Source organism: Stegodyphus dumicola, chromosome 7 (assembly GCF_044657685.1).
Source record: "Stegodyphus dumicola isolate Sdum_Otavi_A_Nest chromosome 7, ASM4465768v1".
Taxonomy (NCBI): Eukaryota; Metazoa; Arthropoda; class Arachnida; order Araneae; family Eresidae; genus Stegodyphus; species Stegodyphus dumicola.
In genome coordinates this window covers 27035200-27062865 of record NC_140774.1, presented here as the reverse complement: position 1 = coordinate 27062865, position 27666 = coordinate 27035200, and the positions used below count along the sequence as shown (strand labels likewise).

General features: G+C 33.7%; 1 protein-coding gene across 1 annotated transcript in view; it reads left to right on the top strand.

Annotated features, from left to right (window-relative positions):
* The window catches only part of LOC118185764 (cytochrome P450 3A8-like), a 58182-nt gene extending 31789 nt beyond the window's left edge, over window positions 1-26393 (top strand). The window contains exons 8-14 of the mRNA XM_035355669.2: window positions 2471-2583; window positions 3896-4052; window positions 9550-9710; window positions 15023-15111; window positions 21407-21553; window positions 24518-24680; window positions 26157-26393. Coding sequence (XP_035211560.2) covers window positions 2471-2583; window positions 3896-4052; window positions 9550-9710; window positions 15023-15111; window positions 21407-21553; window positions 24518-24680; window positions 26157-26246 — 920 coding nt within the window. The 3' untranslated portion in view covers window positions 26247-26393. The remainder of the gene's footprint in view (window positions 1-2470; window positions 2584-3895; window positions 4053-9549; window positions 9711-15022; window positions 15112-21406; window positions 21554-24517; window positions 24681-26156) is intronic.
* The last annotated feature ends 1273 nt before the right edge of the window (window positions 26394-27666 follow it).

The window sequence follows — 27666 nt, the reverse complement described above, 5'->3', positions numbered from 1 at the left end:
AGAAACAGTGACAATATCTATTTAGAAAGACGGATATTTTCGTTTAGGATCTTTTAAACAAAACTGCATCATATTCACTTTATAAAAGGACCGATTACGCCTGAGGAAGCAGGAATCGCAGGAAGTTTTGAATTCCGATTCTTCAGAATTTTCTTTCTTTGAATTTCAAGATATCTTATTTTAGAGAAAAATTCATTTGAAAAGTAAAAATTTAGCGAAGGTCTATAAGGTATTTCACCCACCTCCATAGTATGCTTTCGTGGTGTAATGGTTGACACGCTCGGCGCGTAATCGAGAGGTCTGTGGTTCGAGTCTCGGCGAGGGCATTTGCTCATTTTTCAATCACTCCTGCTTCAAAATAACCTAATGACTCTTCCAAGTCTTGCAATCTGAAGTAATTAATGTTTTTGGATATTGGGTACTGAATATTACTGAATAACCCTTGGAGAAGATTTTACTGCATAAAGCTTCTTTAAAAGTTTATTAAATATAAAAAAATCATACAAATAATTTCCCTTTCTTCTTACAAAATACTATCTACTGCTGCCAATTTATGAGTCTAAGCTTTTACTGTTGAATAAAACTCAAACCAAGCGCTAACAGAATTTCATTTTTAAATAATTTCTTTTTGAACGTAAATTAATATAATTAGAAAAAACCATCAAATATTCAAAACGTATATTACCGCTTGAATAAAATTAGATACAGGAAAAAAAAGGCATCAAATAAAGATTTTATAAGAAGTGATTTTCTAAACTGGACTAATTGTAAAGGAAGACAAGAGAAGGAAAAATACAATTTCTTTTGAAGTTCGAGTAACTTATTTATATAAAACACATCTGGGTTGAACTGACAAAGGAAAGTACCATATAAAATATAAAGTTACGCAAGAAAGCAACCTTAGATTGGAGTCAGTTTTGATTAAATTTCTATCGATTTAGACAGGCGATCAGATACAGGTTTCATTCAAAATCACCGCAATATACGACTGCTTTCTCGTCTGATTTTAAACTTATTAGGGCACCTTTTCTCAACTTTTTTCAAATGCAAATTTAAACCATTTTTATTAAATTGGAATATTCTGGTAACCGCATTACTTTTATCTTTTTCGAAAGCAATTTTTAGCGTATATGAATAGCAGTACATTTATATTTTTAGAATGAATTAAAATTAATTTAATTTTATATTAAGTAATTAAGATAACAGAAGAAATTTTTTGGATTCATTCATTCAAGGTTATTAGAGTTTGGATAGGCTTTATTATATTAATTAAAAATTAAATAAATATTTATGCTCACATTAATGAGATGGAAGAGGCTGTGAATCACTCTTGGGAAAAATGGTGATTGACGATTGTCCTATCTAAATTACAAACTCTAAGATTTTCAGCTACAGTGTGGTTTATGTAGTTAACCTGAAATTTATTTTGTTTTTTCGTTTTTGGAAAGAATCACAAACGCAATCTTCTAGGACTACTTAGGGCCCGCGGACCATAGACTAATAAAAGCTGTATTAGGGTATTTTGAAGTATTAACAGATGCATAATGACATCTGAAATGTTTTATTAAATGAAATAATGCACTAATGTTTAGTAAAATTCAGAAATAAATTCTGATATCTAATTTAATTATTCCTTCTAGAATTAAGCCATAAAATAAAATTGTTTACTCAGAAATTGAAACGTAAAGTCTAATATTTCATATCAAAGAACGTCATTTAATTTACGTAATTTTTTAAAGACGTTTAAAATTACGTTGAATTTCAACCTTTGATGGTAAGGTACTAAAGTATATTCAGTTAAAATGACGAAGAGAAAAGCATAGATCTAATATGAGATAAACAACACACATTTCCGAATGTAACCCAATCCATGCGTAAGCCCAGTGTTAATCCTTAGCTCAAAAATTCAGCTAAAAATTCAAAACTCTTGTTTAAATCTAATTTAAAAGAACCTTAAAATTTCAGCTACCTTCGCCAAAATTTCGAGTAATAAATCATATAGGTTATCAGATGAGATGAATATAAGTACCAAATTCACATCCATTCAAGAAATAGATCAGAAACAATCATCCTATGATTAAAGACAGTGTTGCGTTACCAATGCTCTGAGTGGAACTGAACATGATTTTGCTTACGAGCGGATGACAATAACAGTAATGGTGGAAAATGAAGAAAGCTGGTATTTACTTGGACTGGACTGTAAGTAAAGAGATCCAAAATTGTTAGAAAATTTTCACTTGGGTATTAATATTGAGAAATTCGGTTTATATATGCTAGGTGTGATTAAAATAAAAATAAATGTACGCAATTATTCAATATTTCTTCGATTATTAATCTCTGTGAGCGACATACTTATAAGTTATTCTGAAAACTATATAAGCCAGTTCCCAAATTTCAATAACAAAACATTGGCTGAAAATTCTCGGATTATGATCGGAAATGTGTATTTTATTGCAATAAATTCTTTCAGCGCTTCTTCCCCAGTGGCTAACATTGAAGTTAAGAATAGGTAACTGGAAAGCAATTGATTTCTTCCATTCCGTAACTCTGGAAGTAATAAAAGAAAGAAAAAGAAAAGGTCAGGTAAGTTGAAAATAATTTTTAATTTTGTAACATAAGAAGAAGAAATAGGGCAACCGTGAAAGTGTTGTAATCACTCTGTAAAATCATTTTAATCACAGATTTTTCTTTAATGTCCTACAAGAGATATTGGACACAATATAAAGTAATTAGGAAAGATAACCATAATTTTTAAATCATATTCTTTAAAAATTTTCACTGAGCTCTGAAAGCTCTCACGCGAACAAATAAAAATAGCATTGCCAAACATTAAATACATTATTCCCGATTCCAAAAATTCGTAGGAAGCCATTTCGACTATTCCCATCTTCGTACGACTTTAATCAGCCGAAATATTAATTGAAAACTCTAAAAGCGCTAATTTTCGCACTCATTTTATCCGAGTGGCAACGGTCTCGCGGATTGAAGTTAAAAATGCTTTATTTCGAAAACTATTTCTACTACTGTTAGCTTTCAAATCGTAGAGTTTTAAAGAAAAAATTTGTGATTTTTATAAAATTTATACATATAAAGAAGAATGCCTGAGTGCTTCTACTTTTGTTTGTTTGTTCGCGTTATTGATTTCTGATGAATTTTTTGCCACATTTAATCGACTAAAATTGAATATAGGTGAAATATTGGATGGAACTTTAGCTTTTACGACCATTTGATTTTACCGACGAAAATCCTTAAAAACTGCATGCCAATGTTGCTGATATAATGAGAGAGAATTAGCTTATTTTTCGATCGAAATTTTTTATGTGAATTCGCATTAGACTGAGAAATGTGTGACTATGAATCGTATTTCTTGCATCGTTATTAGAGAACGATTACAGCGATATCGTTCTCTCTGTAGTTAGATGCATTACTCTCAATCTAACTTAACTGGCATCGAGTACTTCCGCTAATTACTGATATTTTAAACAAACTTATTGTACAGTCTGAATTCCTAAAATAATTAACATATGTAAATAAATATGAGCTCATTTGGAATTAATGTAGGCCTTAGGAAAAGAAATACCATTACGGGCCGTATGCAGAAAACAAGCCAGCAGCTGCCCAATATTGATATAGTAATTAATTGATACTATTTGTATTATCTCTTATAGATAGTTAGTATATGGCAAAAATACCTGCTTCATTTTTTGGTAAATAAATGGTGTCCTCTATACTTCTACCTATACCTATAGTTAACTCGTATTGATAAATTTTGTGAAATTTTGCTTAATTAATCAAAAAATTCACCTATTACATATAATTGCTTACATCGGTAAAGAATATTGTTTTGGTACTGTGCTTAATAACTTAATAAAGAATTTTATTTTGATTCTCTTAGAAGCTCAGTGATATCCTGCAATTAATGATGGATGCCGTTGATGAGATGTCATATCAGTCCCAGATACCAAAGAATGCCATGGAAACAGACAATGATGAAGCAGATCAATTCGGAAGCGTAACGAACCATGAAATGTCTCAGCATCTCAAATACAACAGTAAGTGAATGAGTTCTAGCTATTATTTTACATCTGATTCTTAACCAGATTCTGTCTCTTATATCACTTTAGCCGCTATTTAATCAAAGGTTGAAACTTAAAACATACAAAATTTGAATTCAGTAACATAAATTTATTAAGAACGTAGTCTGTGTTTTACATAGTAAAATTCTAGCTAACACAGGCGCTGGTAAATACATAGAATAGTTTAACATATTTTTGCAATTTCTCTCAGCAAAGAACTAAAATATAAACAGGAATGCTCGCTTGCGAATTTCACTTAAATTCTTAATTAAAGAAAATTAATTTAAAACACCTTATAAAGAATTACCGCATCCCTCTACACTTACCTCTTCTCTGAAGATGGTATACCAGATCCGACTGGCAAGGGTTCGACCCCATCCTGTGGTTCGAATCACAGTGATAGTATTGTTGGTTTTCACGTTTCCAGCTCCAAAACAACAAATGATCTGTACAGTGCATCCCCAGTAAAAACGTGGTGGACGATGATTCGTTACCACTTAGACCTAGTTATCTGTGCAATATGCCATTTCCCAGTCGCTCTTTAAATGAGGAAGAATGTACTGAATGTTCGCATCTCCACGCGTGCTCTTGTAGTGCAAGTGCATTTGGAAGAATCCCTGTGAAAGCATAATTTACTTTCAATGGTTCTCGCTTCGCAGAAACTTTACAGTCTGTATTATTTAGCTCAACGAAGCAATAATTTCTGGATCATTATTTTTTAACCGTGGGTAATTTTATACTAATCAGTAAAGTTTAGAGTTAACAATAGGGACAGCAATCAGACTGGAGTACGATAACATGCCCTCGTTCTTGTCGAAACAATTTGTGAGTTAACTGTTACATTTTGGCTTCTTCGTAATAGATCTTGTATTTGTTTCATTTGCATAAAAATTCACAATTTTTAAGATTTTAGAATTCCAGCCTCTGGGGCTTTACACACATATTAACAATTTTTCAGTTCTCAGTGCAATATTTCATGGTAAATTTACTTCAGTACTATGAATTACTCAAATAAATTTAATTTCAAAATCTAAATTTAAACTAAAATACTTAACTTTAATTTATGGCTTGTAGTTAAAAACTAAAGAAGTAACTAATAATTTACTATTACTTGCAGAGCCGATATGGATTTAGAAATTAATTGAATCCGAGAAGAACGTGGTTAAGCTCAAGTAACTGAAGTCAGAGATTACTGCGCTCTCAGACTCTCAGCAATTTCAGACTTGAATGTCTTTAGGAATTCAGATTTTGACTTAACAAAATGGCACGTGCTAACTAGCCTACTGAGTTTTTCAGAAGTGGATCAGCGACGCAATCCTATGGAATCTAAGCCTGTGTTATAACTTTTTTTTTTCCTGTTGATACTTTTGATGCTCGAAACGTCACGTCAAATATTTGTCTAACTTGTATCTTTTGGACGTGGTGAAATGAAATATGAGAATGAATGTAAAATAATTAATTTAAAGAACTAGTTGCATAAAATAGAATTTGAGTTGTGACCAGTTTATACGTAGCGGGTAATTCATTTTGTGCCCACATTAATATGCCTCGTGTAGAATTAATCAATAACTTTTGCAAAAAATTAAAACATGCTTCATCACTTAGCAAAATTCTTTTTGATCTCCATTTTTTTAATATTCTCTTCAGAAAATTAATGACAAGCTTCGAGATGCCACAGAGTTAGTTACAAATCATTACTTGTCATTAATAGACATCAGTATAACAATCAGAAAGCTGAGATAAATAAAATTTCTTTTAAATATCACTGAAAAAAAAAAGAAAATATTAAACATTTTCTCAGCTTTCTATTTTGCACTATAGTCTCTATACCACACTATACAAAGAGACAAAATATTCCTTTCCCCAAATTCCAAGACAGAATTCTAAAACCTCCTAAAACAAAAACAGGTAATATAAAAATTTTGTTAAGTCAATTCCTACTTAGGTCAACAGAGAAAAATTTTATTTTAGTTACTTTTTACTAACATTATTAATATTTTTTCGTTTCTAATTTATGAAGCTGATGATGGTCTATAATTTCTCATTTTATCCATCTCTTGTTATGCTTCATTATAGCAAGAAACCTTTCCAGTGAGTTTCGAGCAGTCCAGTTCTTCAATTAATATTTCATCTAATGATTTCACACGACTCAAGGCGACATATGCTTGACCTGCTGCGAAGAGTTTTCGTTAAAAGTTAGAGTTAAGATAGGTTTATTAAAAATATATTCATTAGCCGAAGTATTAGGGTACTAGAAATTGCGCTTACCAAGGACAACCCTTTTCATATTGCGCTACGTCACCTTTGCCACACAAAGCAGCTGCAAATCTTTATGAAACCGATTTTATAAATCTTTAGTAAACATACAGTGGAAGATTACAGCAGTTTTTTAAGCAGAGGTTCATGGTAATTCATGTTGATTAAGGAGGCTGTTCATGAATTCTGAATTTGCCCTCCTTGACATTGCAAATGTGTTCTGTAGAATAATTAATAAATGGGTAGTTAGAAGATCATGAAATCAGTTAAGGTCCATCAGCGTATTTCTCAAGCCGAAACAGCACAGTTTTGTCCTTCTGACAGAGAGCGTTTTCCTGACTGAAGAACCTGTTTTTGGTAGGAAAGGAGAAGCCATGACAGGGCCTAACTTGTTAACAATGATGTTCACATAATCCGCAGCTGTCATTATGTATTCTGTAGCAACTACCAGTTCCAAAGATGCCCATGAGAATGTCTCGTAAAATCGTAATGCTTGCATCACCGGCTTACTTACGTGTCGCAATACATGTGCCAATAAAGTGAAGACGGCATTAGTATAAAAAATGGCCGCACCCTGACACGGTCATCGACATGATGTATAATGAAATTTCAATTAATTTAAGTAGAAAGCTTTTCGAAGTTTACGGCTTTAGAGTCATAAAGATCTGATGGGTTAACAGATGTTCTTGAGTTCGACAAGTCCGCTGCGGAGCTCCATATCCAAAAACTTAAGTGCTGAAATGTTGATGAAGTTGTGTGCTCAGATGCTCTTGTAATTGTAACTGCATTGTATTTATTTATCAGATGCGCCCAATAACTGGTCCTCTCACAACGATTTGCTTTGCCTCATGACTGTACTTCGATTTATTATGCATAGGTAGAAACAGAGGTGATGATCTCAATAATGGAATTCGTGACTAAATCGTCAACGACGCTTGATTAGCTGATGTGTACATGTCCCATGTGGATCAGCTGCTTCGTTGGGGAAGAAATGTAAGAGTAAGTCATCGAAAGCCGCCTATCCGCCTTCATCAAGCGGGACACGTCCTACCTTTCCGTTTTCCTATATTCAGGTAGGGATATCTAAAGATTCGCCGTCTGCTATCGGGTTACTTTTCATTTTTAACCACGGCATATCCCAAACACTCGACGAACTGGGTCGTTTCAGAGATACTCATTCTTAACCTTTGCGCAATCAAAATATGGCCTATCATAGAGGTTTATATCAGCAGTCTTTCCTGTCAGTACGTGCGCATGGAAATAGTCGATAGCATTAGATGCACGTGATTTTCGACACAGTGATGTCTCAATACCCATAGCAGCCATTAAGCATTTCCGCTTTGTCATCTAGTGCATTCATAATTTGTTTGGTTAATTAGTGTATATATTTACGCACTCACGTAATGCCTATCTCTTTAAAATTTTTTATGTTTGTTGACTATGTAATTTGCCCTTTAACTTTTTAACTTGCTTAAATCTCCAAACACTTTGCCAAAGTTGAAAAACATTCGGCCATGAACGGAAGCGCGGAATGCAAAATCTCGTGATTCAAGGGTAAGCTTTATTTATTATTTAATATCGTGTTTTAAATATGCTGAGATCTAATTTTTGAAAGATAATCTAGTTTTTCTTCGTTTTCGATGAATTTGAAGTCTCAGTGCGAGTGTTTTGTTCTGCACTCTTTAAGCAGTTTACTTTCGTTACTCTTTAGGCAGGCTACTTTCAGTAACTGAAACCTTCCAGCGATCTTTGAAAGTTTGGCAATGGAATCGCTTGAGCATTCACAGCAACAACAGGATATAGAAATCCATAGATTTCTGAGGAAAATATGACGAGCATTGAAGGGTGACGATGGCAAGTCATTGAATGCTCACATGTAGGTTGTAGATCATCACCTTAATCTGTTTCGCATTATCTAGGCTGTTTGCTGTTCTAAGTAGATCTTCGTGACGTATTTTTTCAGCTTCACATAAATAAGAATGAATATAAATTCCCAACAACACGAAACTTTATCCAGAAATAAAGAAATGATGTTGTAAAGAAAGCGTTGAAAAGAGAAGAAAATTATTTCTTCTCCGGTGCTAAGTATGCTTCTTATCGTTTAAAGCACGCGGGAAAGAAATCATGATTATAATAAGAAACAACTAACAGTGTTTCTAAACTAATTTGGAGCATTTTCATAACGAAATGCTGCAGTAACACTTTTTTCTTTTTCTGACATAAACATAAAAATCTGACTGTATTGAATGTTCTTTGTTACTTTCTTTAAACTACATTAAAATTTGCGTTAAAATTCATATTAAAGAATCACCTTATAACGTTCACTTCTCATGTAAAATATAAGATCGAAATTTACAGATGCGCGTTATAATCGAATATATAAATGATAGATTTAAAATTAAGAAAAAGTTAAGCGCATAAAAATTAGGTTTGTACGTTACCTAAATGCTGTTTGTTTAAAAGAAATGACATACCTTACGAACCTAAAAAATTTTCTTATCTGATAACATGAAAATTTCGCCGTATTCGTCTTCCGTTATACCTTCAGGCACATCACTGAATTCTGTTTTATCTTCACCATCATTGTTACTTTGATCCATAAATAGGTAATTATCTTCCGTTCTTATCTACATTGTTAGATATAATAATTTTTAATGACTTCTGAATTATATCGGGCTTAATTTCATTCCATGCGTTTAATATTCACTCACACACTATTTCTAGACTGGCATGATCCAGCTGGCTTCCGTTTCCTTCCTTGCCTTCGATTTTCACTTCAAAATGGCTTCAGATGACTACAGAAAGAGGAAATATCTAACTGCTAATTACGCGAATTCATTCGGCTCGGAACTGCATTCTTACCTCAAATAATGTCTCCCTTTTGTCGAAAACCTAGAATAACATTCCTATGCATATCTGCATTGAATACAACGCATCCTTTTGCAGAATTATTTATTCCCTCAAGCATTCCTCCCTCATACTCCTCGTTATCGCTTTGTTAATTCAATATACCATTGTTCGAAAGCCTAAGAAAAATCTTCAAATGAATGACTTAAAAAGATAAGAGCATCGCACATGTACCTTTCAAGATTCTTCTTAAAGAAAAGGGGGCGCGTTATACGGCTAATATAGTTAATTAAAAAATATAGTTTGAAGTTATAGGTGCGCGTTATACGCTGGAATATACGGTATATTAAGTTATCTGAATGCATTGCAGAAATCTCTCAGGATGAACTCATAGCTCAATGTATCCTGTTCTTTTTCGTCGGTTATGAAACGACAGCAACAGCGCTTACTTTCATGGCCTATGCTCTTGCTTCAAATCCAGAAAGCCAAGAAAAACTTATCCAAGAAATTGATAATGTGTTCCTAAACCACGTAAGTAAAATCGTTTTATCATTCGTTTTGTTTCAGTTTCAGCTGCATCAAAATACAAAGTGTAAATATCAAGGTAACCAATAAATATTTGAGAATGAAATATTATTGGAACATGTCATAATATTTACTTTTTAAACCAAATTCACTTTGTGCTTTCCATTTATACTCTTCTTAAGACCAAGTGTGTTTTGTCGTTTAAGCGTAACAGGCAATAAAAGTAAATTCAACAAACAATGGATCAACTTCTGAGAAGTTTATAAGGATTTTAAGTTTTTACTAACGTTTATTTTATTTTAAACTCTGCTATCCTCGCTTATTTTCCATTTCCGGCCAGAAAAAGCGCGAGGAGGATTTTTATGCTAATGAGTTGCAAAACTGTAGAAGGTATTTAAGAAGTGGTTTCTAGCCAATAAGAGGCAGACAGCCTTCCTGCTGCCCTGCTACGCGCGTCCTTTTCAATCAATCCTGTCTGCCTTTAGGCCAGAACTTAATTCCTGCTGATATACTAGATGTATTATAGTATCTGCATTTAGCTCACTACATACGCAATGCAAAAAGGCCAATCTTCGCGTTAATAGTCTCTGTGAAGCTTTTAAGTTTAATTCTTATTTAGTTAGTTTGTTAAGTAAATATTTCTTATTTTTTGCGTTTTAGACCAAAAGTGTTGGTCTCTGCATCCTGTTATGCCGAAGTGCAGGAGCACCTGTGCGCTCTGTGAAATTAAAGTGTAAAGTTAACCCTTTTTAACTTGTTTGTCTATTCCTCGTACGCACGAACATAGCTTGAGTAAGCTCTCTGTTCCCACTCAGGATTCCTGTTGATGTTTCCCAAATCAATTAGAAGGAGCAGCAGTCCTGGCAAGTTCTTCATCTGGAAGGCAAACAGGCTGTTCTGTTAGACATCAGCTTGTAATAAAATATGAAGAGTTAAAGATCTGGTTTAGAAAGAGATACTATTTCGAGAGTCGGTTTGAACACCTAGCAAGCACCGGACCACTGAAAGAGATACTGTAATACAAACGCGTGAATATTGATAGACATCGGAACGTTAGTAAGTGAGATGAAATTTTCTCTTGCCGACGAAATTTACATAGCTCAGTTAAAAAAATTATTTTGATACTGACGTATGCAGCATGTCTTCATATCATGTTGTTATCTCCTTACTAAAATATTTTAATTTAAGTTCTAAAAAGTGGAATATTCTCAAAATTAAAGATATCTAATGAGAAAATGTTTTTTCATATAATAAATTTGTTTATGACAGTAAAGTTTAAATACGTTTTCTTTGGCACATGGGACCATTTATATAAGGTAAATCAAAGAGAATCATTCTATTACAAATGGTCATAGCAAAAATGTGTAATCGGCACATATTTTCTTGTGATATGTCAAATCAAGCTCTAACTATCCAAGTTTCTCGATATACACTGCAGATGCTTTAAGTGAGATCCTTTTGTGACATGACTCCTACCCAGCCCAAAAGAAAGAACGATGATGCGATCCTCACTCCTTTCGATTTTATTTTCCTTTGTGGAGACGTTTTTCGTGCCGCTTTTGCATTTAATAAGGATGACTTCAAAATCGAAGTTATCCAGTTACAGATAGACAAAAACTGCCTTTTTATGGGATCAGATCAATCGCTGACTGCACTGAATCCATTCTTTTTCATAACTCACCGCTCGTTAACAATAATTTTCATGAATAAGATTGGCGACGGGAAGTGAATTAAGAAAGGCTATCAAGAAAGGCAAGAAATGCAGGGAAGAGCGAAATGACTTGAACGAGCAGTGAGTCGGAAGACTGGATTCAATCGTACGGCTCACTTCCTTGTCTGATTCCATTCAGTTGTACTGAATTCAGTTGTACTTTTGAGATTTCATAAAAGCTCCTTTTTACATAGAACTAATTATAAAATTCGAAATTTTTTTTTAAATTTCAAAAAGCTGGGAAATAATAAAAAATAAACTCACTTTTAAAATAGAAGGGTAAACATTCTTTTCTCCTCTAGAATAGAAAAAGAATTTTTCTGACATGCTTTCAGTAAGAGCTGTTGGTGTATGAACTATATGACTGATATCACACATCCATTTATTTCAATATAACTGTAGAGGCATTAGGTTATTTCGAAGCAGGAGGGATGAAAAATGAGCAACGCGCTCGCTGGGAATCGAATCACGGACCTCTCGAACACGCCCCGAGCGTGCAGACCACTACACCACGAAGGCATGCTAAGAAGGCGGGAGAAATACCTTATAGGACAACTGTTCCAACAAATTTTTCTACTTGCTTTAATTACCACCGAAAAAAGATGCATGAATTTTTCCTTTCTTTCGAAAAAATTGCAAGTTGTTCGTTTTCAATAACCAATCAGCTATCAGGATCTAATCTTCCATCATCAACCATCATTTGTAATGAAGTGCTAGTTTGTCCTTTACAAGTTAACCCCCAAACCCTGGTAATTGGCTGTTTTCATCTCGTGTGACAAAGCAGAAAAATTGTTTTAAAAGAGTTCTTCTGAAATGTCTTGAATATGTGACACGACCTTAAAACAGCTTCTGCTCTTTTTTGATCATTCAGTATTGACTCGTTTAGTAAAAGGAATCGGTTTTCTGAATTAGTTCGCAAGAAAACAGTGAATCTCTATTATTCATGGCATCGCATCAGGCTCATCGGTGATGCTTTAACTGTGCGAACTGAAAAGGGTTATAGACCGCATGTACACTGCAAAAAAAAGGGGGACAGTTCTATATCTCCCGTTCTACTGGGCCGATTGACTAAATTCAAATTGCGTTTTACATGTCTCAAAAGCGCGATTTAGGTTATATATATTATATATATATCATTGTTCTACCATAGGTATTATGACACAAAATCGGACTTTTTCTAAATAACATACCAATTTTTTTTCCATATTTCGATTCTACAACTCAAATTTGGCTTAATTATTAAATTTTGTAAAATTTGGTGAGAAATTTACGGAGAAATTCAAAAATTTATCTTGGCTTATTTTTTCAGTTTGCGCTAAGAATAATTCACTTGGCGAACTTTTTAATATATGGCAACCTATTTTCCTTTTCCTTCCAATGTGCATGAGCGGGCAAAAAAGTCACATTATTCCTACTTCCAAATAATTTTAACAAAGTGCCTAAACCTCATTTGATGTTATTATCACTTTTAACAAATACGCCAAATTTCAAAACGCGCCAATATGTAAATTCATGTATATCTTCGTAAATTTTGAATAAAAAGCTGTAATGTTTTGCAGGTATGGTTAGAAATACGTCTACTTTAAGATGACGGTAAAAATTTTATAGATTATAATTCAAAATATTTTCGAAAAATTTATAAAAATTATTTAAAAATAAAAATTTTAAAAATAAATCATAAAAAATGGATGAATTTTATTTGGAATGAGCCTAAACTTCGAAATGTGAACGGAAGAATCAAAAAAGTTTATTAAAAAAAGATATTAATAAATATATACCAAACTCAATATTGAGGAGCTAAAATTTTGAGAGCTAAGTTTCGAAAACTACTCGTGCGCTTTTTACAAAACGGCTGTTTGGCGTAATTTAAGTTGTAGAATCAAAATATGGAAACAAAAAATTGGCATGACATTTCAGAAAAAGTCCGGTTTTGAACCAAAATACCTGTATTAGAACAATGCTGTATATAAATCTAATACATATCCTAAGTCACGCTTTCGAGACATGAAAAACGTAAGACGAATTTCGTCAATCGGCCCAGTATTACTGGCCCAGTCTACTGTTTCATCCTTTTCAATTATTAAATGCATTCTTTTTAATGTAAAAAGCAGTATTATATTATACACTAAATAATTATAAAAATCTCTGTTTTTCCTGAGAACATGGAACATATTTTGTCTTAGATGACACTGAAAAAATTACGTTCAATAATTTTCATTATATTAGCTCAAGCTTACATTTTACAGCAAGAGTTCTTTGAAAAACACTGAATAACTAAACACTGAAGCGCATTTATAAAGATTCCCGCAAATTTAAAAGAGCAATTTGAAGACATTTGCACTACATCGTAAGTGAATAAGAAGTTTGTATAACATTAATGTTAATGGTACTTCATAAGATAATTTCTGACCCTCGAAAATCATTTTGACGAATGAAGAGCATGAATATGTCAAAAAGAAGAAATGAAAAAAAAAAAAAAAATAACAATAAAACTCTGAAAGTTTTCAGATTTTACATTACGCACAATGGTCGTTTTTGTAACGTTTCGTGTGTTACCTTTAGTTATTAAATATCATGTTCTTGGCACTCAAACCGTAAAATTCAGTTCAATAGCAATATCTAAAAAAAAAAATTAAATGACCATGTCTTTAGAATTTCAGATGCACAGTCTCGCGCGCTGGAGGTAAAAATTCTTTTTCTGCACAACGTTGCCATTGCTCGCTTTGAAATCCTTGAGTTTGTTAACCAAAAATTCGTTAAAGTTTTACAAAATATGAAATTATTAATAAAACAAATTCCAAATTTGGCTTCCAAATGCCCATATTCGCGGGAGGATTACGTTATTCAAAATTTGATGGCTCTAGGTGCCGTTGTTTTATCACAATGCGAGAAATATACATACATTTATGCAGATTCTTCACTATTTAATTTCTTTAAATATAATACAGAGCGATAATATTTGGTGACAACAATCTGAAAAGTGAACCGACATTTATAGGGAATCAACGCAAAATAACAAAAAGAAATTAATAGTCCTTCTGGGGAAATTGTCCCTTTGGACTAATAAATCTTCTACAGTTAGTTCATTGTTGGGGGCCCTTAAGCATTCTTTTAACTTTAGTTCCTTTAAAATTATTAAATGAATAAAATTTATGAATAAAATTTCCTTGAGATATTTTCAAATTCGTCAAATATATCAACTGCAGTTAAAACTTTTGATTCCAGTCCAGTATTTAATAATAATCTTTTAATTTTATGTTGTTTCATACATAGACTGAAAGCGCGTTTTTTACGTTATTGTTATTTATTATTTTATTTCGTCTATTTAACAAAATATTTCGGTAAGTGGCATAGGATAATTTTTCTCCTTAAAGAAAAGCAACACTTCTTAGAGCATTTCAATTTTTTTTTTTTTTTTTTGGTACAAATGTCTTGCATTTATAGTTACATTTGTCCTATTTTAATTTAAAATACTTCTTTCATTATATGCATTTCTGACTTAATCCTTTCTGTGATAAAAGTTATAAGACCTCGAAATTTGTGCAGTACACACAGCATGCCATTGTAAAAGGAAAACTATGACGGTAATTTTTTTTTAATTTTACAGGGCGAAATGGACCATGATATCGTTGGTGAAATGAAGTATTTAGACTGTGTTGTATCCGAGACTTTACGAATGTATCCTCCTCTATTAGGGTAAGTAGTGTATACCAAGTTAAAGTTTTCAGATACCAAAATTATAACCTAAGTACTTTCTGTTCATGAGAAATACCTAATGTATACTTAAATGTACTTTAATTTGTGTCTAAGCATGTTTATTTCTTTTTTCAAGTAAAAAATATTAAAGAAATAAAGAAATGTAGTCTCCAGAATAAAAACGTCAATAATAGAAAGCATAAATTAAAAAGATTGTAGATGTATAACACACAATGAGTCTACGGAGTTTAAGGACTAATTAATTCCTTGTACGAAGCAAAGGAACTATTTTAATCCCGAAGAGTTTCGGATGTATTTCAGAAGAAATATACATTTTTACTGTTCTCTAATCTATGTAGACGATGTTTTCGCATGATGTCTGTACGTACGGTTAGAATGAAGGATTATTTTTTCCCAAAACAGATTGTTAAATGGATCTAGAAGAGATTTTTTTCCGCGACATCTGTACGTACTTACCTATGTATCTCGCATAACTCAAATTCGATTAGCCGCAGAAAGTTGAAGTTTTGTATATGGGACTACTATAACTTCTAGTTGTGCACTTCCCCTTTTTTTATTGAAATCGGCAGTCCAAACGTATATTTATATATATACCCATCTTCTTACCTGGCCTTTATTTTCGCAATCGCTGGATGTAGTCATATGCTTCCAATTATCGAAATTGTTTAAATGACGAAAATATTCATGTTCTGGCAATGTCAAACTAAAAAAAAAAATGTTTTAGACAAATAATTAGCTTTTAATACTGTCTCTTTCCTGTACTTGTATTTGGGAAAGTTTTATATTAGTTTTGATAAATAAAATTATAAGAAGTTTACTTGTGTATGGCCAAAATCGACTGAGATAATTAATTCCAAAATTTGCTGCTTTTGATATCATTTTCAACTTGTTTTGAGGTATCGGTCATTAATTTAGAATAATTCGAGTCAATAAGTTTAAATGAAGTGCATCAAAAAATGTATGTAATTTAATAGCCTGCTGTGGGAAGAACGTGGTATCCACATCAGACATTTTTTAACATACCTAAGTATACCTGCCAAACGATAATTGACAACATTTGTTTAGGAGGACATCTGAACCAGGTCATTTTATCTTTAGGTTAACTAAATTATTTTCAGCACGTTATCTTAAAATACCGTCTACTTGGGCAGAGAGTTTTCTATGCAGTTAACCGTTTAGTTCAATCAGCATCTGCTGGCATGGATTCGAAAGTTGAGCATAGAATAATAATAAAGGTTTGCTGTAAACAAGGCATTGCTCTTAATTTTTCCGAATTAATTGTGGCTGTATATGAAACTTGGTGCGTTACTTATACTGAAACAAAACGACAAATATCTGCTTCTTTTGGAAAGGTTCACCACGACCACAGTAATTTCAGTTTCAAAAATATCGAATAAACACTATGTTGACGGCCCTTTTTTTTTAATTTGAAATGTGTTAATTCACAAGAATGTTGTTTCTTGGAGACAGAAAATGAGTTCCATACTTGATGAAGATGTAAAAGATAGACTATTCAGCGTAAAAGTTCAATCGAATAACTGAATTTTGCTGCACGACAATACACTGTCACATAGTTTTATTCACCTTAAGTGGTTTTCAAGCAAAGAAAAGTGTCACACTTTCATCCCTCTGCTTTATTCACCAGAGCTTCAGGTTAATTTATCTTACCTAAGTTTTACCTTAAAATGATTATTTCGATACCACTGAAGAGATTCAAACTTCTTATTCAATTCTAAACACTATTCTTAAAGATGAATTCTGTGTATGAATCAAGCAGCTTCATGAACGTGGCATAGAACTACAAAGCGTGCAAATTAAAGGCTAAGAAGTAAGAAAGTTGTTTGAATTAACTTTCAATTTTCTGCGCACTTCGCAGATGCTAAAACTTCGCAGATGCACTTTTATTATTGAAATTGAAAATTCAAAATGTTCCAGTCAGCGTCGTTATTGTACAGTTATTGTATTCTTTTCGGCACTTAGATTTTTGTTTCATATTTTAATCCCTCTCCCTCAGAGAATAGTACCCCAATATCTTCTGTGAAAGTGTGTGTGTGTGTATTGAGAATACGGCAAAGCACAATAGGGTTATCTGCCTAAGGGGAGGGATGCCTTCGTGGAGGACTTTCTATGGGAAACTGGTTCGTATACACGTTACACATGGGGAAAACCACGAAAACGCCCATGCAGCCAGCCCGTTCGCGGGATTCGAACCTCGGACCGAACTACCAGTGTTTAGCGATTTTACCGCTCGGCCGCTCTTCTGTGAAAGAGATCTGTACTTGCATTCTGTAACACGCTATTCTACGAGAAGTCTGTTGCATTTTCTTAACAGAGCTTCTTTTTTTTTTTTTTTTACTTTTCTCAAAGTTCTCTTTTTTCGTAAAATTTCAATTTAGGTTTATTCTTTCTTAAAACTAAAAAGAAGAAAATATCACATTAATTATCAATCTGATAACTTATATATGTTAATATAAACACACGAACTGTAAAACAAATCTATTTTGATGCCCGTCCAAGGATAAATTACTTCTGAATCGTTTGAATTTTCTGACTAACATCTGGCTGTTTCATCTACTTGATTTTAAAGTGCTCCTATTACCTATAAATTTGTCTACCTTAATAAATAGTTAATGATTTCCAAAAATGCGGGAAAGAAAACGTTACTTTATATAACGATAAAAATGTTTATGGCTATATTATAGTTTTGATATGCGCTGTATACTAGGTAACACCGTTTTCAGATCTTTTGGTGTTTTGAGATACATGATGGAAGTAAGCAACAGTCAAATTGGCCACACAGTTTGCCCACGCACAGTTAGGTCAAACTGGCCACGCACAAAGAGTAAGACAAGTACTTAACTGAATACTACTTACTAAGTAATAACCGTCGGAGGATAGGCTGCATAAAGGCCATTGTAAAATCCTGCTCTATTAGGGACGCATATGAATCATTTCAGGAAGTTCATGAATTGATCCAACAAAGAAACACTTCATTGCCGAGAAGAATGATGCAAGCAATAACAGGCTAACAGGGGTAATTTATGAGTAATTTTTTCATGTATATGAAAAAACTAGTTTGTCTTTGGGTCCTCTAAAAATTAACAGAATATCAAAAAACCGGAGCGTGTCAGAACTAGTAAAGAAACCCTAAAATTACTTAATGATAGAACCGCATTATTTCTAAAATCACAAGTTGAAAAATGTGTATTACATTCGAATACGTTATACATTCGAATACGTTAAGAAAGTAAGAGTTCTTTAAAGAGGATAACTAACCTATAGTGATGAGAATATAAGGAGCAATGAAAAACGCAATGTATGCCGTTTTTCTGAAAAGCCGTCAAATTAGAGTGGCAGAAGATAGTTACAGCTAAATGGTTCACGATTAAGTGTCGTTCAGAAATTCTTCAAGAAGTGAATATTAGGGGATTCATGCTTCAGCCTGATCTTGCTATGTGGACCACTAGATAGTCGAATTTCTCGAACAAAACACACATCAAAGTGATTGAAAATCCACCCTGTTGTCCTGCTCTTTCTCTATGGACCATTGGCTATTCTTTAATCTAAAACAAAATTTACTTGACCTTTGTTTTCATTCCGAAGATGAGACTGGTGAAGTTATAAAACACGTTTTTCATCGATTCCAAGAAATGGATAATTAGAAGAACTTAATATTTTTAAATTTCACCTACGAAATTTCATTGATGTTGGAGGAAAATAATTTGAATTTCTCTAAGGTTTGGTTTAGCTGTATCTCGAAGATTTTAGTGACCCGCGTACAAATACTATTAAAGGCATTTGTGAAAATGTAATTTGTAAAGCACTACCCAATTATTATTCTTTAAGCCTTTTTTTAAACTTCTTTGCGTATTCCTCACCAGAATGGAAATTAGGTTTTGTGTGTTTAAGGTGAGGGGCTTGAATGTTTAGATTGGAGCTTCTTAGCAGCAGCGTCCTTCTGTTTCTTACTCTTGCTAGCACTGCTTAAAATTATATACTGGCTTCTGTTTCTTGCTCTTGCTCTTACTTCTGGTTAAAATTATATAACGGCTTTAGCGTTTTGCTAGTCGATGCTTTAAAATACGCGCAGACCAAATTTTGAGTCAGCTTAATTAGTCTATTTTATGACTGTCTCCAACGTTATTACTTACACTGAAATTTCAAAGTTCTGTTAAGCTAATTTAAATACCCGCTGAGTAGGATTTTTTTGTGACACAAGCTGCGCCTATTCTATTCAGTTTAAGACTAAATTAAAATGTTGTTTTAATCTTCTTCGGTATTTGTGATTTGTTTAAAAATAAACTATAACTCGCTAGTTAGTCTAATAGGGTCTTCAGGACTTAAATACACGTTTCCAGTTACAGTAGAATCCTACAAATTTTAAAATTTCTAAAAGAAATCCTTTATAACAAAAGACATTAAAATAAAAATATGTACTTCAAATTCGAGTTTGAGGAGTATTTAAATTCGAAATTTTATATCTAATGACGTATTTTGCAAAGTGTAAAATCGGCTTTTTTCGCCTTTATTTTCATCGGGTGGTGATTTAAATCGTATTTTTGAAACTTTTCTCACCCTAATTTTTTATGTTATGGTATCGTTTTTCTGTAAATGATTTTTAATAAAAAGGTAAATAAATAAATAAAACATTAATGACGCATAAATTAGAACTTTCTTTAAAAACTTTTTGTATTAAAATTTAAGCTGCGCATATTTTTCGTATTTATCACATTAGCAAAATGGTCATAAACTGAAAGCTATTTGATTCATTTTATAAGTCGATCCATGGGTCTGCAACTGACTATTCAAAACATATTTAATCTACAAAATCTTTTGGAAGTATTCTGTGTAGAACGTTTTCCTTGCCAATTCACTATTTTTGATATTTAGATTTTGGTTGGTGTAATTTATAACTGAAAGGTATTTCTTCATTTTTAACTATCTGTGAATTTTTTAATATCTCTTAGATCTTATTAATCTGTTGCATGTTTAGATAAAGACTTTTTACTCAGTCTAGGTTAATAGATTATGGGAAAGTAACTCAGGGCTATTTGTCTGGGAAAGGAATGTCTTCATGGGGGTGTTTATAAGAGAAACTGGCTCATACACACGGGGAAAACCTCAAAACTGGCATATAACCAGCCCTTTCGCCGTGATTTAAACCCAAGTCGAACTACTAGTGTCCAGCGACTTTACCGTTCTACCCAAGACGAGATAAACGTTTTCTAACTCAAGTGAGAAAAGGCCCATACAATATTTCGTTTAGTTAACATAATTTATAGTCTCAAAAGTTTGAAAAATTTTATACAATATATAGCAACACAATATTATGCAATATGTACTCTCCTATAAATTTACTATGTATATGTATGTATATGTTTCCGTGAAAGACCGAAATTGGAGAATGTCGACTTTCACCGGAAAATATCAACATTCACCAAATACATCGGTGAAAGACCGAATATGTCACTACATTCCTGTATATTCGGACCCTCACCGGTGTATGTCGACAATCACAGATATGCTCTGGTGAAAGTCGAAAGGAGAGGTGCCATAATAGTTTAAGTTGTTGCAATAAATAAGATTTGAATCACATAATTTAGTAAGTTTTTATTACTGTTATTTTATTTTCTCATTTAGAACGTACTGTATAATTAAGTAAGTTTTTAACTTCTATTATTTTCCTTTCTCATTTTGAATGCATTGTGTGTTTTAGGTTCTCATGTTCTTAAGTTCTTATTTCAAGTTTCAAGTGCGTTTATTCGCGACTGAATTACGGAGACGAAAATATAATATTGTTATATGTTCAACATTCACCATTAGTACATGGTGAATGTCGACATTGACCGGTGTAAGTCAGAAATAAGAGTTATTTGGAAAATATTTCGGACATACAACCAAGAGACTATGTGAATGTTGACATTCACCGGTGAAAGTCGACATTCTCCAGATTTCGGTGTTTCACCGTAACATATATATATAGTAAATTTATACAATATATATAGTACTATATATATATATGTGTGTGTGTGTGTGTGTGTGTGTATATATATATATATATATATACATGTATATATATATGTGTGTGTATATATATATATATATACACACACACTATATATATATGTGTGTATGTATATACACACACACACACATATATATATATATACACATATATATATATGTGTGTGTATATATATATATATATACCTATATATACCTATATATAGGAAATTTATAGGAGAATCTTGATTTTTTATGTATATTTTTTCAGTTCTGTAAGGACTGCTGTAGAGGATTACAAATTAGGTGACACTGGAATTATCATCGAAAAGGGGATGAGAGTTGCCTTTCCTATATACGCCATGCATTACGATCCAGAATTTTTTCCTGATCCAGAAAAATTTGATCCGGAGAGATGGTAATATTTCATTTCTATTAATTGTATTTTATAGCATTACCACATAGAAAGAATACTTTAGTAAAACTTTATGGCGTCACGCTGGGCTAGCCACCACTTGCAAATTCGAAAGAGATGGAAATGCTTGAATTCATCACTGATGAGCTCTTTTGTGACGAGGTAGAGTATTTCACTCTCATGACTTGGACCCAGGTTCTGTCCTTCAAGGCAATTCTTTCGCTTCTGCTTAGGTTACCGCAGGCCACGAAACACAGGTTCCTGGCTCGTAGCCCTATCTCAGGCTAACAAGATGTGTGATAAACGCAGCATGAAAACATAACGTATAAATAATATACAGGGTGTTTATAAAGTCCCGGATCCATTTTGATGTTTAATAACTCATAAAATAATGAAGATATAAACAAACTTATGGCATTTATTGAAGGAATAACTTATATATTTTCCTTATCAGGTTTGAATATCTTTACTTTTGTAAATATCGTCTGCGCGTGTGGTTAATTTCAGATAATTTCATTTTCCAGTCTAAATATCTGTACATTTCTAAATATCGTCTGCTTATTAATTGCATTTTCTCTCTTTTGTTTTTAGCATCTTTCTGGCATTGTTAATGGCCATAATGTCCGCATATGGGGATCTGAAAACCCCCATGAATACCGTGAGGCACAAAGGGATTCGCCAAAAGTTAATGCGTGGTGTGGACTAATGCACGACCGAGTCATTGGGCCTTTCGTTTTTACAGAAAAGACGGTCTCATCAGTCGTATACTTAGACATGTTGAAAATCTTCGTATTTCTACAACTAGAAGAGCTTCAGCCACATGTCTTTTAGAAACAAGATGGTACACCACCTCATTGGGGTACCATCATTCGTAGTTCTTTGAATGACCATTTTACAGGAAGATGAATTGGACGAGGAGGTCCAATTCCTTGGCCACCCAGATCACCTGATATAACGCCGCTGGACTTTTTCCTTTGAGGATTTGTAAAGGACAACGTTTACAAGAGGAGAGTGTCAAACATTGATGACCTAAAAGCCAGAATTACAACAGCAATAGTCTCTGTGGATGCCGACATGCTTGTCGGTACCTGGCGTGAAATTGAATATCAACTTGATATGCTCCGTGCGAAGGGGGCGTACGCGGAAGTTCATTGACTAGGGTCATGAAACCTTTTGAGTCTATCTAACCATTTATGTTATTAATTTTAATCTATCTTTATTATTTCATGAGTTATTAAACATCAAAATGGATCCGGGACTTTATAAACACCCTGTAATAATGTGTAATGAGCAGAATAGTCCTTGTAGTGTGAAAAAAACGATGGCAAAAAGTTCGCAATAAAGGCTATACGAAATGAAGTATGTCCATCGATGTCGAAGCTTGTATAGGCACCGATGGAGAAAATGCATCGCACGTCTAATTCGACTGGTGACGGAGGGCGGGGACACCTGATGTCTAACATTGGCAAAACAGGTGTATGTCCCATGCCCTCTCCAATCCAGAGCAACAGCTCTCGTGACCAGCCCACTGTACTCAGTGCTCTTCCATCATACATGCTTCAACTCTGACGACGGACACTGCTATCTTCTTTTTATGTTCAGCTTTTTGTTTGAGTCTACGAAATTTTCTATTTATCTTACAAAATGTTATTCTTACGTTACGTTTTACAATACCTTGTTAGTCTGGGATAGGGATAAAAGGAAAGATTTTATTCGAATTCATTGAAATTTTCACAGGTCGTAGGGTGTATATAAGACATTAGCTTTAGGGAATGCAAAGAAAATAACTGATAAATAATAACATTATAGCGGTGAAAAGACATCGAATTTTTTATACCGAACGTGATGACCTCTACGGTAAATACGTACCCGACAACACTGATTCATACACCGGTCATCAATGGCGGTTTGCAATTTAAACATGTCCAGTCAAGGAGCAGGCATATTTTTACCTCGTATAAATTCCGGTGAGAGTTATGAACAGTAATTTAGTGTTACATTTGTAACAATTAAATTAATAAAAATGAAATGAAAACAACTCCCTAGTAAATTTGATTACAAAAGTTTATTGACGTTGGAGTAAAACGATGTTGGAGTTCATTGATGTTGGAGTAACCAAAGACTATTTGAACACCCTTTGGCTTATCTGCCTCAAATATTTCAGAGTGATCGTCCTACAAATTCTGCTAAATAATGAAAACAACTCCCTGATAGTGTAAAAAGAAAAACAACTCTCTGGTGCAGTACAAAACAACATTTATTTACATACTTACAGCTTACTAAAAATTCCAAATGTAATTAACACTGCACTATTCGTTTATGTGCGACAAAAATGTCTTAACACTCAGCTCACCGTCTTATTAATAACACATTGCTGATCTATCGCCTCACCGTTGCACTGCCATATTTATGTAAGGATCCTTTGCAAAGAAGCATGTATAAAATACATGTATAATATACTATTTCATATTTCTCTAATAATATAATCTACAATAATAAATGTGTATGAAAATTCATATCAGTTATATTACATTTCCGTGTGTAGACACCAAAAATGTTAATTTTGGAGAAACTTTTACATTGTGACACATTTTATTAAGCAGACTTTCAAGTATTTTGACAAATTTAAGATTTCTTCTTGGGCCACTAAAAGAAAATAATATTTTCATTGAATAATCTTGCAATCGAGGAGAACATGATATGGTATGGTAAGGTACTCTAAAACTGGAATAAATCAATTTTGTTAGCTTGTTTGCATATATTTTATCACAAAAAATATTACATTGCATGTATTTCCCTGATTAAGTCAATGGGTTAACGGCATACTAAAAATTATTGAGCTATTTTATAGTAGTATTTTTATAATGCAGTTTATCTTTCTTATATATAGTAGTATTTTTATAATGCAGTTTATCTTTCTTATATATAGTAGTATTTTTATAATGCAGTTTATCTTTCTTATTTTAGGGTTAAAGATTCTGGAAGATTGAAACATCCTCAGTATGCATATTTGCCCTTTGGTGCTGGGCCACGGAATTGTCTGGGTATGCGTTTCGCCTTAATGGAAATAAAGGTGTGCATGGCCAATATTCTACGACGATACAGATTCAGTAAAGCAGAAACTACAAAGGTATTTTCATTATTTTATTGAAAATGAAGTAAGTGCAATGCGATGATAAGAGATTTCAATTCATCTAAATACCTTTTATCCTTTCACATTAATTATTAATTTACACTATTTTAATTTTGCGTTTCATTCGCTTTTTTGCCGAAAGCATGTAGATTCATTTCTCCCACCTTTGTCAGGAGTAAAGAAAATAATTTTGAAACTGCTGACTCTATCGCTGTTAAAGTTAGCAATGGCTTGTTGAATATCAAAAAATTTCAGAACGTTTCCAAAAGGTTTAAATTTGACGATCATTTGAAGAATTTTTTTCTACTGTAAATTTTAACAATCTTTAAGCTAAATTCCCCTAATCCCCTTTTTGCAGTAATAACAGCATACGTTGCGATCGTGGATGAGAAAAGGGCCACTACGACCTCAAAGCTTCTATTTTAAAGTAATAGACTGTTATGTAAACGATTTCGCGTTTCTTTGCACAATGCCGATAAGTCTTTTATTACAGTTCTTAATGCTAAAACGGCACTGTCCCTATCTACTCAATTTGGCTAAGATCCGTGCCTAGACAGACTCGTTTCTGGGGTAAATTGATTGTCTTCGTAGGACTAGAGCCACCGACTTAGACAGACTCGATTTCTAGGTTAAATTGATTGTCTTCGCAGGACTAGAGCCACCGACTATTTGGTGCTCCGTTCAGGTTCGACAGGGACCGTACGGGCACTGTCATGTCTGTCTCGGGCTGTGTGATAGCTACATATGTGATACTCTAAAGGCTGTCCTCGAGGGTTCGCCTCCACTGGTCAAGCTCAGGCGGACCGACGTTGCCATACGCTGTCTTTGTATATTCGATCATCAGTTAGTTCCTGCTTGCCGTGTCAGACGCTCATATACCTGACGTTGTTCATTATCGCCTGAGATTGACCACTGGGGGCTGGCGCTCCCTTGGATCACATCTAGAGCTTGAGGCGTCACTCCATATTAGGGGTGTTCTACAGCCTAGGTCATGATTCTGTTCCTTCTAGTGCATTAAAACTCCTCTTTCTGCCGATATATAGTTAGGTTATGTTCTTTGAAGACGGCAAAGTTCCGAGGTCTATCTGCCTAAGAGGAGGGAGGCTTTCGTGGAGGACACTCTGAGGGAAGCTGTCTCATTTTCTCGTTACTCATTGGAAAACCACGAAAACTAACCACGCAGACGGCCAGTTGGTCTGGGATCGAACCGAAGCCAAACCGAACTACCAGTACAGTTGTCTTAACTACTTGGCCCCTCGTGGGGCTGTCTGCTGATAAATGATTACTTCGAAAACCACGGGTGCTCTAAAGATGCTGCATTCTGATCCTTTGTATGATTTCTTAGTTTTTTCCCAATTCTCTGTATGTTTATTCGTATTTTAATAAAGCATTTTTAAATGAATATAAGTAATAATTTCATTAAAGACTGCTATTCCGTTCTAAATCTAAATATTTTATTTTGATCATTTTCAGGAACCCTTGCAATATAAACTGGCCCAAAGTTTTTTAAGTGTAAACAGTCTTCCTCTAATGGTTGAAAAAAGAACAAATCTAGCTGGGTAATTCCACAGGCAATTAGTCATTCATAGTAACGATCATTTTCATGTTTTGAGAAGAGATAGAAATTTACCTCTAAATATTGTATGTGACTTATATTGTATACCTTGTATATAATTTCAATAAAAAGAATGATATTATTTTTTTCTTTTAGCTTTTGCCATTTTTATCTTTTTAAACGAAGCCAATGTACAACCACGTCAAAATCCTTTTCATTTAAACAAGCAAACAACTTTATCTTGAGTTTTTCGAGCGAAAGTTTTTATGTTTTTAATTGTGGTAATGCTTTTGATCTTGAAAAACCTTACCTTGCGTACGCTCAGTCGGTGGCAGAGCAGTATGGGATTGCTCCTTGTTTTACATAGTAATAGGTGTTCGAGCAGCCTTGCTTTTTGTTTCTAATAAACAAGAGGGAAAAAATGAAGACACAGAAGGAGCATACCAGATATAGTCTTCCATATAAATAAATATATGAAATAAGATGTGAGACAGAAGTACATCGAATGATATTTCTCCAACAGAATACCATCTTTTTTGTTCGATACACAGTTTCTTCAAGAGGGAGGCACATTTATTCTCAACTAGAAACGCAAACTCAAAAGACTGCGTACATTGAGTTGACGTAAATCCTCACGATGTGCCACCAACTCCTTTGCACGAAGCTAAAGCGACTGTGTGGTGCTGTGAATGTGCACTGCCATCACAATCGTTCTCGGCCCTTGTTTTTTCGAAGTGGTCACTTCCCAAGGTATGTAAACCTGCTCCAACACAAAGGTTCGGGATACAACAATGCATAATTACGTAATTCCAGAATCGCAGCAGGAAAATGTCGTTGACATTGTACGGGAGCTAAAGGGTGCTCCTCCACACGTCGCCATATGTGTTCGACAAGTACTGCAACCGAATTTCGGAGATAGAATTATCTCCCTTAACTTTGCAGTTTTGTGGCCACCATGATCCCCGACCTCACTCCGATGCATTTCTGGTTCTAACGTTATTTGAAATCTAAGGTTACACATCAGATTCATGAAATTTGTCAGATTTGAAAATTATACAGAATCCTCCTGCGATGTTACGTTCGTCATTGTTGTCAACAATCTCCCGCATGTAATGCGTTATCGTCTGCGAAGATGAGCACGTTGAAAACTTGTAATTCCAATAAATGTCCCCCCCTCTCTTGTCTTGTGTTATCATCGGTCTTTTACAATACTGTTCTTTGCAAATGCTTTGCGCGGCAATTTTCGCAGTACATACATCGTTCTACCGCCATTTATGGCTTTTTTTAAATGCTTTAATCAATTTGCGCAGGAAAAAAGTGGATGTTGCCATTCAGAAACTTTGAAATGTTTTCGCAGTTTAATGTTAACCGTAACCGTGAGAGCTCTATTGTTTTAAATCATCACAATTTCGAGCACATACCTTCAAA